Source organism: Gossypium hirsutum, chromosome D06 (genome assembly GCF_007990345.1).
Source record: "Gossypium hirsutum isolate 1008001.06 chromosome D06, Gossypium_hirsutum_v2.1, whole genome shotgun sequence".
NCBI lineage: Eukaryota > Viridiplantae > Streptophyta > Magnoliopsida > Malvales > Malvaceae > Gossypium > Gossypium hirsutum.
The window spans coordinates 5,452,679-5,464,821 of record NC_053442.1 but is presented as its reverse complement, the minus strand read 5'-3'; the positions used below and the strand labels follow the sequence as shown (position 1 = coordinate 5,464,821).

The following is a 12,143-nucleotide window of genomic DNA, read 5'->3' as shown; positions in this document are numbered from 1 at the left end:
GTTCGGTTGCCTGCAAATTTGGACTCAACCTATTCATCTTTCTTACATTATGGAAAATGAAAATTATAAATTAGATTGAATTGAGACCCAATTGTGAAGTACTAAGTTTAAGGCTGGGGGAGGGGCTTTTGCCTCCTTGGTTGAAATGATTATATTGTTATTTTAATCCTCCTTAAAAAATGATAATTTATGCTTTTGGCCCTTGCTTCAAATACAGTTATATATATATCAAGGTTGGAGATAGAGATAGATAGCAATTCTGCCTTTTTGGTATACAGTCTGAAAAATGGAGACCGAAAGTGAGAAAGAGGAGTAATATTTGCTATGTAAAAATATTATAAATTTATATTTCTGGATAAAATATTATGTGTTATTTAGGTAAAACTAGATAACAGAAACCCCAAAAGATCTTATTTTTATCTCTTACGAAAAGTTAATATTTTATTTCAACTTATTATTCTATATTCCTATTTTTATGGAAAAAGGAAGAAAAGAAATGAAAAATCCGAGAAAATGGCAAGAAAGTAATGTCGGGTTCAATGAACCTGGACAATATTTGGGTTCTCTCCCGGTGATCTATGGTTTCTCCTGCCGAAGGGTTTGTTTGTTTAATTATCATATATATATATATATTTAAAGTGACAAGGCGAAATATGAGGACCATCAAGTGTGGAAAGCGAAAAGGTGAGCTTTTGAAGTGATTTTAAACGCTACCTTTTGGCATTTCCATGAAATAGAAATTCCTCTCTTTTTTTATTGCCCTTCTCTGTATGTTACTATTTATTGTCCTTTCTTTATACATTACTTTTTAGGGGAGTTTATATACAAATTCCATTTGAAGTAAGCTTTAGCTTTAGCTTTAGCCTTGTCCTTTGGAACTGGGGTGGGGCAAGGTGGGGTCTTCCACTATCAATGGCTTCTGTATTGAGAGGAGGTGAGACACACAGACTTTGCTATCTTATCCTTTATTCTGATTCTATTAGTTTGGAACTTTCATATGCTTCTTGTTAATTATATGAACCATCTGGGTTCTTTTCTGGGTTTATAAAGCAGTAATTTGTGGTCTTGGTATTGTAAATTGTGATTATAATTTCATGAAATTGGTGAGAGATTTTCTAGTTTGTTTTTGTTTCCATTTTTGCACCACAAGCCAAGAGATTTCAATTAATTATTCGTGCCCTTGGGTTCCCCTAGGAGGGATTTTCAAAATGGGACCCTTAACAATACATCAACTAAGACTTTTATACAAATAAAACTGAAAAGTCTCTTCTTAATGTATGGCTGCTTGTGATTGACTGCAACTTTTTCCATCTTTTCCCATATAACATTAACAGAAACCGCATCAAATCATTTGTTCTTTGTGCTTGTATTTTTTCCAAATGAGCTTTTCATGATAATTAATAACAGGGAAATATACATAAAAAGGCACAGAGAAAGAGGTGGCTAAAGACTTAAAATTTCTGGTTTGTGCTTTCCAAACTGCATATTTTATTCTAAGCACCACATTTTTACAAGTAATTGCTTACTTGTTGTTTATTTTGGTACCACTTGTTGTTTTCTGTTTATATAACATGTAAAAAGGATCCGGATATTGAAATTGATGCTATTCATATGATAATTTAGTGAGTGAAGATGAATGTTTAATTATTTATTTTGGTGATAGTATTTCTGTAAATTCTATTACCAGGAGACTCTTTTTTGTTTTTATTAAAATTTTACACTAGATTCATGCATTATTTATGCTTAATTCTCTCTTTTAGCTTGTAAAGTTTGACTTGGAATCCTATTAACACTTATATAAGCAAGATCATCACAAGGATTTATCCAAGTTCAACAAGATTTTGCAATCTCTAAACCATTCCTCCACTTTCTTTGCTTAGTTTAAGCATCTTCATTGTGTTCTAATGCCATGAACTATATTCAATTTCTTTGGATGGCTTGACATTTTGATATTCTGTTCTTTAATATCAATGCTCTGTTAGTCTATTTTAGGGCTAAGAAACTAAAAAAGTATACATCAGTCTGGTGTTTTTCATGGTTTGCGTGGATTCATGCATTTTGCTATTAATTCCCAGCAACATTCAGCAGTGCACTTTTTCTGATAAGACTTAATTTTCATGTACAGATTAGTGACATGGATCCCAACTCTTGTTCAAACATTGAAGCTGAAACCAAAGAGATGGATGTTAGAAGCCTGTCGGCCTCACACCAACACTCGCAGTATCTTCACAAGGTAGGGATTCCCCCTAAGCAAAACCTCTTGAGGGAATTCATTGCCAGGGTGAAAGAAACATTATTTGCCGATGATCCTTTGCGTCCCTTCAAGGATCAACCAAGGTCTCGAAAGCTTGTCCTCGGCATCGAGGCCATCTTCCCGATTTTCGAATGGGGAAGGAGTTACAACTGGAGAAAATTTAGAGGTGATCTCATTGCTGGACTCACAATCGCGAGTCTCTGCATTCCTCAGGTAGATTTTGCTATACTCCTAAAACATACATAGAGGCCGTTAACTGTTAATTGTTAATGAGCCTCCAATAATTTTCATATGTATTTTCTTGGAAAATAGGACATTGGTTATGCAAGGCTAGCAAACTTGGCTCCACAGTATGGACTTTGTAAGTTTTCATGTTATTTATCATCACCTTCCATTGTTAAAGTAGTCTTCTCGTCGGAGTTGTCTTGAGGTTTTTATTATTGTTTTAACAATTACAGACTCCAGCTTTGTTCCACCATTGATTTATGCCTTCATGGGAAGTTCAAGAGACATCGCGATTGGACCAGTTGCTGTGGTATCTCTTTTACTAGGGTCAATGCTTTCAAATGAGATTGACCCTAATCAAAATGAAGCCGAGTATCTGCGGCTTGCATTTACTGCTACCTTTTTTGCTGGGATCACTCAAGTAACTCTTGGTTTTCTCAGGTAGTTCTATATTACTCTCTGAATTAATAGTATTTGCTTCTAGCATTCACTAATCTATGTTTTGAAAAAAAAATTAGGTTGGGATTCTTGATTGACTTCTTGTCACATGCTGCCATCATCGGTTTTATGGCTGGAGCTGCGATTACAATCGCCCTCCAACAGCTTAAAGGTCTTCTTGGTATACAAAAATTTACAAAGAAAACAGATATTATTTCTGTAATGCGCTCTGTATGGGGCAGTGTCCATCATGGAGTAAGCAGCCTTCCATCTTCCCAAGCTAAAATACAAAGCTTTCTGAACTTATATCAATTTAATCATTTGCTACTTCCTAGTTACTAAATCTATATGGTTCTACTTCTGCAGTGGAACTGGCAGACTATACTCATCGGAGTTAGCTTTTTATCCTTCCTGCTGTTAACCAAGTACATTGTAAGAGCCTCTAAGTATTATTCCTATTTACAAACTATTTATCAGGCGTGTGAGCATTTCCTAACTTTTACATGCTTTGAAAAATAGGGGAAAAAGAACAAGAAGTTCTTCTGGGTGCCTGCAATAGCTCCTTTGATATCAGTTATTCTCTCCACCTTTTTCGTTTATATAACACATGCAGAAAAGAAAGGAGTCCAGATTGTAAGCATCTTTAACCTATAATAATCTTTAAGTACAATACTGCAATCTCTATGAATGTTTTCTCATATATGCAGGTGAAAAACATTGAGAAAGGAATCAATCCCTCATCGGTAAATCAAATTTATTTCACTGGTGACTATCTTCTTAAAGGTTTAAAGATTGGTGTTGTGGCGGGTATGATAGCATTGACGGTACGCTATCTTTTCTTTACTATCCATCTTCACCAACAAAGGAAATTAATTAACTGCCTCTAAATGGACCTTTTTCATGTTTTCATGTTTTCTTCTTTGTTGGGTTAATTTAACAGGAAGCTGTGGCCATTGGGCGAACTTTTGCTTCGATGAAAGACTATCAACTAGATGGAAACAAAGAAATGGTGGCATTAGGAGCAATGAATGTAGTCGGTTCATTGGCTTCCTGCTATGTAGCCACAGGTAAGAAATAAGATATGAATATGATATATTGAAAGTATAGACATGCACCCACAAAATCACTTAATTTTATAGGTTTATTACTAATAATGTTATTTCCTTCATCATCTGCAGGGTCATTTTCTCGATCAGCAGTAAATTTCATGTCTGGCTGCGAAACTGCTGTTTCTAATATCATCATGTCCTGTGTTGTATTTCTGACTTTAGAATTCTTAACACCTCTGTTCAAATACACCCCAAATGCTATTCTCGCTGCCATCATTATATCTGCTGTGGTTGGACTTATCGATGTTAAGGCAGCGATTTTGGTATGGAAGATTGATAAATTCGATTTTGTTGCATGCTTGGGAGCCTTTCTTGGAGTAGTATTTGCGTCAGTCGAGATTGGCCTCCTAATTGCTGTAAGAACTAAGAATATGCCAACTATATGTAAATTTCCTGAAGATGAACTATACCCTATTTATGTTTGATTAAAATCTGTTTTCTCACTGAAAACTTCATGGCAGGTCATAATATCCTTTGCTAAAATCCTCTTACAAGTTACTAGACCTCGAACGGCGATACTAGGGAAGGTACCGAGGACTAATGTGTACCGAAATATACTACAATATCCAGAAGCAACTAAAGTTCCAGGGGTTCTGATTGTGAGAGTTGATTCTGCTATTTACTTTTCCAACTCTAATTATGTCAAGGAGAGGTATAACACCCTTCTAAGGAACTCCTAATCTCCTAAGAACAAGATTTGAAGATACTCAAAGTCATTAACATCCTTGCAGGATACTGAGATGGTTGATGGATGAAGAAGAGAAAGTAAAAGCTGCATGTCAACCAACAATCCATTTTTTGATAGTTGAGATGTCGCGTAAGACTTCTCTAACTGGTTGTTTTACCATTGTTTTCATTTGCAATTTAAGCTCACATTTCCTAATGTCTAAGGTGTATGTTGTGCAGCTGTTACCGACATTGATACCAGTGGCATCCATGCCTTGGAAGAACTACACAGGAGTCTTGAGAAAAAGAATATTCAGGTAAGGGGCCCAAATAATTTATAAAAACTTCCTTGAAACAACAAACTGTAATAGGCTTTTTCCAGTTTACCTGAGATATTCCTGCACTGTTGCATAATAGCTTATACTAGCAAATCCTGGACCCATGGTGATGGACAAGCTCGAGGCATCGAAATTTGCAAACTTAATCGGAGACGACAAGATCTTCTTGACGGTCGCAGATGCAGTGTCATCATGTTCTCCAAAACCGGTGGAAAATGTCTGAACAGTGTAGATTTCCAGTATGGGAAGAGAGGGAGGGGGTCTGTAATGAAGGTTGATAATGAATGGGTGAATTATAGAGGGTGTTTTTAAGTGGGAATGGCTGACATAATACTCCAAAAGGACAAATAGTAAAAAGTGTACAATGTGGTGTGGATAAGGTTATTGTCTATAGGATCCTTCCTTTTTTTTTTTTCTTTTTTTAGCTTTTTGGTTTTTCGTTAGCTTTTAACCATAGGGAATCACTTTTACTCAAAACACCAATCATTGTTTACCAATTGACATCTAGTGATGTAAGCAAGAACTTTTTGTTTTCTACGAGTTGGGCAACTACATACAATAATGGTGAACATAGACGCAAATGGGTGCTACATCCATTAAGAATCCAATGCACGTTCAGATTTTTATATAAAGAAAGATTCTGGCACGCCACGGTATTTCTTTTTCCTTTTTTTAATTGCAGTGAATAGATTTGTAGTCTTGCAGGTAAGGCAGCAGTGGTCTTCCAAATTCATGAATTTAACCGAAATATACATTTAAAAATGTAAAACCTTTTACGATTTTAATTTTTAAAAAATACTATTTATGACCCAAGCTCTCATGGGTAAACCCCAGACTGAAGCTCCTAACCTTGGCATGGAGGCTATCAGAGTAAAATACATTATAATTCCATTAATAGTTTATTTGAATAGAAAGATTTGAGGATTGCATTAATGTCGATAGCTTTTTATAAAATAAAAAAAATTGACCCTCTGTGTAAAAGGTTCCTATACTCAATAGCTTGTAAAATATATCTATGATTGTAAAGAGTATAGAAATACTGATATATTAAAAATAAACTAAATATCAATGGTTAGAGATTAAAATGTCTATTTTGATTTTAATTAAAATGATTATGAGCAATTTGTATGTAATCTTAAAATCTTTGGTTTTGTGAAAACCATCATTAATCAACTCATATGTCACAAGGTTAACAAGAGTAAAATTTGTTTTTTTTTATTTATTTTATATGTGGATGATATTCTACTTATTACCAATGATATGTGAAATAATTTCTTTTAAAAACTTTTGATATGAAAGATATGTATAGAACACTTAGGCCATTGTTATATAGAACAAAATGCTTCGAGTCTATCTCAAAAAAACCTATACTCAAAAAGATTTTAGTGTAGTACCCAAATTGAACTGGTACTAAAAAAATAAGCTTCAAATGGAATAAATGCAAAACTTTCATATCCTCGTGTTGTTGAAAGCCTATTGTATGCTCATGTTTAGACCCTGAAGAGCTATAAAGAAAGTAATGAGGTACACTAAGAGGACTAATGAATACATGCTCATGTATAAGTGAATTGACAACTTAGAGGTAGTTGATTATTTCGTATTAGATTTTGTTGATTAACCAAAATTAACATATAGATACATTTTTATGTTAGCGGGCATATAGTTGTATTAAAACTTATTACTTCTATCTTGAAGGATGAACTCATTTCTTTTCTTTTTCCTTTTTTATTTTTCAGTCACATGCGTATAATTGAATTGTTTTATATTAAAATTTAAATTATTAATTCACATGTTTTTCATCTCGATATTAAGTATTTAGTTATGAGAAAATATTGTATAAAACTGTAATTCCACATCTTTCCTATCCCTTTCGAATATGAGAATGACAAATCAAATTTTTCCTCCTGATTTTCAGCATTTTTAGTTGAATTTGCAATTTTTTCCAGGAAGAAAAAGCTAAAAATCAAGAGAAAAAATCTAACTTGTCATTTTACCATTAAAAAGGGGTAAGAATGACATGAAATTATAATTTTATATAATCCCAACCTGTTAAAAATAATTAATAGCCGGATGCACGAGAGGATTATCACTGAGGAAATGTGTTTTATTACACATATTTTGGCTGAATGAAGATAAAAAAAACTCATATCAAGGCCAAAGGTTATCTCTTGGAATTGGAATCACAATACCATAAAAGATAACGAAACCGCTAGCATGCTAATGGATGCAAAGAACCAAGCCGGAAGAGAGTAAGCTCCTGAGTGGTGTGACGACGGTGGAGGAACGCCACCAGGCGGTGTCGATGGTGACTTAGTAGATGGAGCTCCACCTTTATCAGATGAAAGGCTAGCTGCAATAATGTCAACCATTTGAAATGCAAGAGAGCAAATATTTAGCTCGAAATTTGTTTTATATATAAATCACAGATGTTCTCATCCGTTTTACGGTTTGAATATAGTTCTGTTCAGGTTCAGTGATATTCAAGTAAAATTCTCCCAACAATGTCTATTCCAAATTTCGAACTTTGTTCAAATGCTTGAGAAAAAAAAGTTCACTTCCACTTCTTTCAACTACATATTGATATGTTTAGCTCAATTTTAATTAAACTTCATATTTATATTTAAATTATTTGATTAAAAGGCATTTCTAGATTTGAAAATAAAAGAGATTCCCAATAGATTTTGTTAGAATGTGAAACTATTGTTTTCTTTGAGTCCCATTATGTTAAGTGACTACTAAAAGCGGCACACCTTCAAGGTTTTATTCCAACTCTAATGAAAGCTTAGGATCACCTCTTGATATTTAAATAAGAGAAATTATAGTTGTTGAACTTTGCGCGTGATGAAACTTGAACCTATAATCTCTATATGTGCAAGTATTTAGCGGTCGTTTTTTAGTACAATGATACTTAAAGAAGACAATACTTTTGCGTTATCAACACAATGCTCTATTTAAAAACACTACTTACCGGGAGCGACGCCAGGTGACGGAGAAACTGCCATGGCAACAATCCTTTGTTATCAAACAAATAAAAGAAACAATGAGTAAATATTAGAACGTTAGAATACGAAGTTTAGCGTTTACCGTCACATTGGCTGATAGGGAGGAGAGGAAACCTGGCAGGCTGAAGGTAAAGTGATACGAGTCACAAAAGCCCAAATTCTTGAAGGAGAGGCCCAATAAGAAAATTCCCAGCCCAATCAAGAAATCCATCCATACTTAGTTGAAAATCAGGCCAAATTGTCAAAGTGGCCCAAGTTGTAAAGTTTTATTTTTATTTTTATTTATTTATTTATTTATTTACTTAGTTTAAATTTTTATGTCAATATTCAGTCCAAGAGTCCCAGATAAAATGACCTTTGACCGAATTTCCATATTAAAATAATTAGGAGTTTTTTTTATTTTAGTTTTCTAATTAGATTAGGACTAGTTATAAGGCCTATTTAAAGGCATGACTGTCCACCTTGTTAAACACTTATCATTATTATTAAAATTTTAGATTTGTTGAGAGCTGAATTTTCTTTGAGTTTTCTCCAAGATTTTTCTCTTGAGTTTTCTTTAGAAGTTGTTTTAACAATCTTGTGATTGTGGGAGCCATCTTCAACCTTCTTCTTGCCATTGATATTCTTTGGAGGGGAGATTAGAGCCGTTTGAAGGGAGTTGTGAGATCTTTCGAGATTTCAAGGCTTCTTAGGACTTATCTTTTAATTTCTTACTGTCAATTCTTTCTTTATTTCTACTTGTGCTGAATCATTATCTAATCTATTTTCTGTTCTTATTGTGTTTTCAGCCTTTTTCTATCTTAAGGAATCAGCCCAAAAATCCCCAATTTCTAGGGTTTTCCATACTCTTTTTGGGTGAAATTAGATTGTCGAAATTTGGGGAAAACTATCTTGGTGTTCAATTGGGCAGAATCACAATCTCCTTGAGGGTTTCAAGAACCCTAACACTTATTTCTATTCTCAATTTGATTCTTTGCTGATTTGGGGATTTTTATTTCAGATCTGAAAATTCAAAATCTAATCTTTTAATTTTCTGTTTCGTTTCAGATCTAATTGTTTAGGGTTTTCGTAGGAGTTTCTCGTGACTTGGCAACTCGATCTTGGTCCGCGCGCAACCCCGTATCATTTGGTATCAGATTTTGGGCGTTTTGGGTGTTCTTGGTTGATTTCTAAACTGATCTCTATTTTTTAAAGCATAAACAGCAGTTTTACCCAGAAAAATTGTTCAAAAAATTCATTTGAGTGGGTAAACGTTGTCCGATTGATCTGAAATTTTACATACATGTTTTTGGCACTGTGATTGAATATAAAAAAATTATTCCCGCAAAAAAAGCAGTCAAAAAGTCAAAAAAATCAAAAAAGACGAAATTCAATAAAAATTTAAAAAAAAGATTCAGCGGGTTGAATTTGGTGCCCAAAATTTCCAGATAAAAAATTCAATATATAAGGACATTCTAGATTTAATTTCGTGATTTTTTGGAGATCGGGAACACCTCGAACGAAGTTGTCAAGTTACTCCGCAGTTTTTCGGGTTTTCTGTTTTCAGCAATTTTTATTGATTCTTAGCTGTAGGTTTTCATTTGTTTACCTTTATTCTTCCTTTACGTTATCTAACACCTTCTTGGTTCTTGTGTTAGTAGGATTTAAACGTGTGCACAACTTCTTCCTCGGTGCAACACGAAGCAATTGGTGTCTCGTCAGTTTTTGGCATCCTAGTGCAAATTAGGATTCTTTGGTAGTTTGGTTCACACTCTCTAATTGGTTGATATAAACTTTGATAAAGAACTCACAAGATTGAATTCGACCTCATTGAGAATTTGATTTTTTCTTTTTGAGTGATTAACGGTGAGGTTTGATAACTTTTATTTTTGAGTGTTGAGTGTTTTGCAGGTTTTAAAAAAAATGTCTACAGGTGATAATAATAGTGACATATTTAAAAAATTCCAACAACAGTTGGATGAACAGTCTGCTGCTCTTCGAGCCTTGACTGCTACCATCAATGAGGTACGATTGAATCAAGAACCTCAATATCGATATCCAATCAAGGAAGATCGGGATAACCAGCCCCATAGGCGCGACCCTCGATGTGTCCCTAGAATGGATGATGATTTTCATGATCGTGAGCAACCTTCTTTGGCAAAACCAAAGAGTGAGCAGCAACGAGAACATCTCTTTCATACTCGCTGCCATGTACAAGGGAAGCTTTGTAGAGTTATTATTGATGGTGAAAGTTGCACGAACGTAGCCAGCACGACGATGGTGGAAAAGCTTTGCTTAACCACTACCAAGCATCCACAACATTATCAACTACAAGAGCTTAGCAACGAAGGCCGATTTAAGGTCACTCAACAAGTGCGCATCGCCTTTTCTATCGGTAAGTATCAAGACGAAGTTGTGTGCGACGTAATGCCTATTCAAGCCTGCCATTTGTTGCTAGGAGAACCATGGCAACTGGATCGAAAAGTCACTCACGATGGTCGTACCAATAGGTATTCTTTCAAGCATCAAGGAAAGAAACTCACCTTAGTGCCGCTCACTCCGGAACAAGTCCATGAGGACCAAATCAAACTGAAAAATTCTGTTAAAACAAGTGAGGAAAAAGAAAAAGAGAATGAAAAAGAGCAAAAAGAGATTGAGAGTGAAAAAGAAATTGAAGAAAGAAGAGAAAATGAATTAGAAAAAGAAACAAAAGAAAAGACGTGGAAAGGGTAGTGAGGAATGTTTCCACTAACCAAGATATGAATTTTTCTTGTGTTGCTACTTTTCAGGTTCCCGAAAGATCGAAAGATAACTTTCAACTTCAATACCTCTCAAATGAAAGACGCTTTCATACAATCAACTTAGGCAAAGATGAAATCACACTACATGATCCCGAAGGTAAGCGAGGTAAGGAAATTTTAGAAACCGAGTCCAGTGCAGATTTGAAAATTGTTGATAAAACTTTTGGTGACTTAGTTCTTAAAAGATCCCCTCATTTTGATCCGATTAATTGTTACTCTTCGATTGTGGTTGATAAAGTCATTACGAAAAGAAGCGTGATTTGTTATTCTCTTGATTTACCTTGTGTAAAATCCTCGAATTTGTCCAAATCTGTTTTGGAGAATAAGGTAACGAAATTTTCCAAATTTGTTTTCAATTTATATTCGTGCCTTAAACAGTTTATGTGGTTGTACATGAAGTTTGAGTTCCATTTGACAAAGGTTAACTCAACAACGGAGATTCGACTACACTATGCCCCCGATGAGCGAAGGTTTGTTTTAAATGAAAAAGGTAAAATCGACCCTTATTCTTCTGCTTATCGAGGTAAGATGCTTGAAACCTTTGAAACACTTTTGTACTCCTCGGATAGTGATAAAGATCGTGTTGATGAACACTTAGATCAAAACGTGCTTGACTGTCCTATTTTATTTATTGATGATCTATCTGTTTTGATGGTTGATAAAAAGATTCTTGTTTTTGATAATGCATGTGTGAGTGAATCTATAGACCGTCGATTAATGCATGGTATGATTATGCAACTCTGTGAACCATGTGAATCTTTTCAAATACCTACTTGTGACGATTATGTTTACCATTTGATTTATTACTCGCAATTTATTCATGGTTTGTGGGAACAATGTGAGACGACTGAATGCCTTAAAACATGTCCATCTTTGTTTCAAATATTTGACGAGGCAGTGGTGAGTAAATTAGATTGTTTGCATGGTAATCTAAATCTGTCCATTCACATACGTTATACCTGTTCTGTTATGCTTATGATTGGACTACAAGCTTGTTTCCGTTGCTATTTACTATCTCATGGCTATTCTTTTCAGTGGACTCAATTGCCATTAGTCCCGTTCGATAGAGGAAAGTCGAGTTCATTTGATTTTTCAGATTCGAGGACGAATCTTTTTGAGGAAGGGAGGAATGATACGAGTCACAAAAGCCCAAATTCTTGAAGGAGAGGCCCAATAAGCAAATTCCCAGCCCAATCAAGAAATCCATCCATACTTAGTTGAAAATCAGGCCAAATTGTCAAAGTGGCCCAAGTTGTAAAGTTTTATTTTATTTTTATTTATTTATTTACTTAGTTTAAATTTTTATGTCAATATTCAGTCCAAGAGTCCCA

General features: G+C 34.6%; 1 protein-coding gene across 5 annotated transcripts; it reads left to right on the top strand.

Annotated features, from left to right (window-relative positions):
• Window positions 1-653: 653 nt before the first annotated feature.
• On the top strand, window positions 654-5,565 carry LOC107949195 (sulfate transporter 1.3). 5 transcript variants are annotated; one of them, XM_016883924.2, is made up of 14 exons: window positions 654-934; window positions 2,126-2,467; window positions 2,567-2,615; window positions 2,713-2,920; window positions 2,998-3,172; window positions 3,284-3,349; window positions 3,437-3,550; window positions 3,625-3,741; window positions 3,858-3,984; window positions 4,096-4,382; window positions 4,488-4,678; window positions 4,758-4,843; window positions 4,933-5,009; window positions 5,110-5,565. In XM_016883924.2, the coding sequence occupies exons 2-14, from the start codon at window positions 2,135-2,137 to the stop codon at window positions 5,251-5,253; spliced, it is 1,974 nt and encodes a 657-aa protein (XP_016739413.1). In that variant the 5' UTR covers window positions 654-934; window positions 2,126-2,134; the 3' UTR covers window positions 5,254-5,565. The 5 variants fall into 5 exon arrangements, with proteins under 5 accessions (XP_016739413.1, XP_016739414.1, XP_016739415.1 ...); XM_016883925.2 differs by lacking the exon at window positions 654-934 and adding an exon at window positions 1,313-1,463; XM_016883926.2 differs by lacking the exon at window positions 654-934 and adding an exon at window positions 1,419-1,514.
• Window positions 5,566-12,143: the final 6,578 nt, after the last annotated feature.

Bases quoted from the DNA above. Each gene is read 5' to 3' on its own strand.
- LOC107949195 (XM_016883924.2), top strand. From the start codon at position 2,135: ATGGATCCCAACTCTTGTTCAAACATTGAAGCTGAAACCAAAGAGATG. The intron at 4,679-4,757 runs GTATAACACCCT...ACATCCTTGCAG, and splicing joins TCTAATTATGTCAAGGAGAG to GATACTGAGATGGTTGATGG. The intron at 5,010-5,109 runs GTAAGGGGCCCA...GTTGCATAATAG, and splicing joins TTGAGAAAAAGAATATTCAG to CTTATACTAGCAAATCCTGG.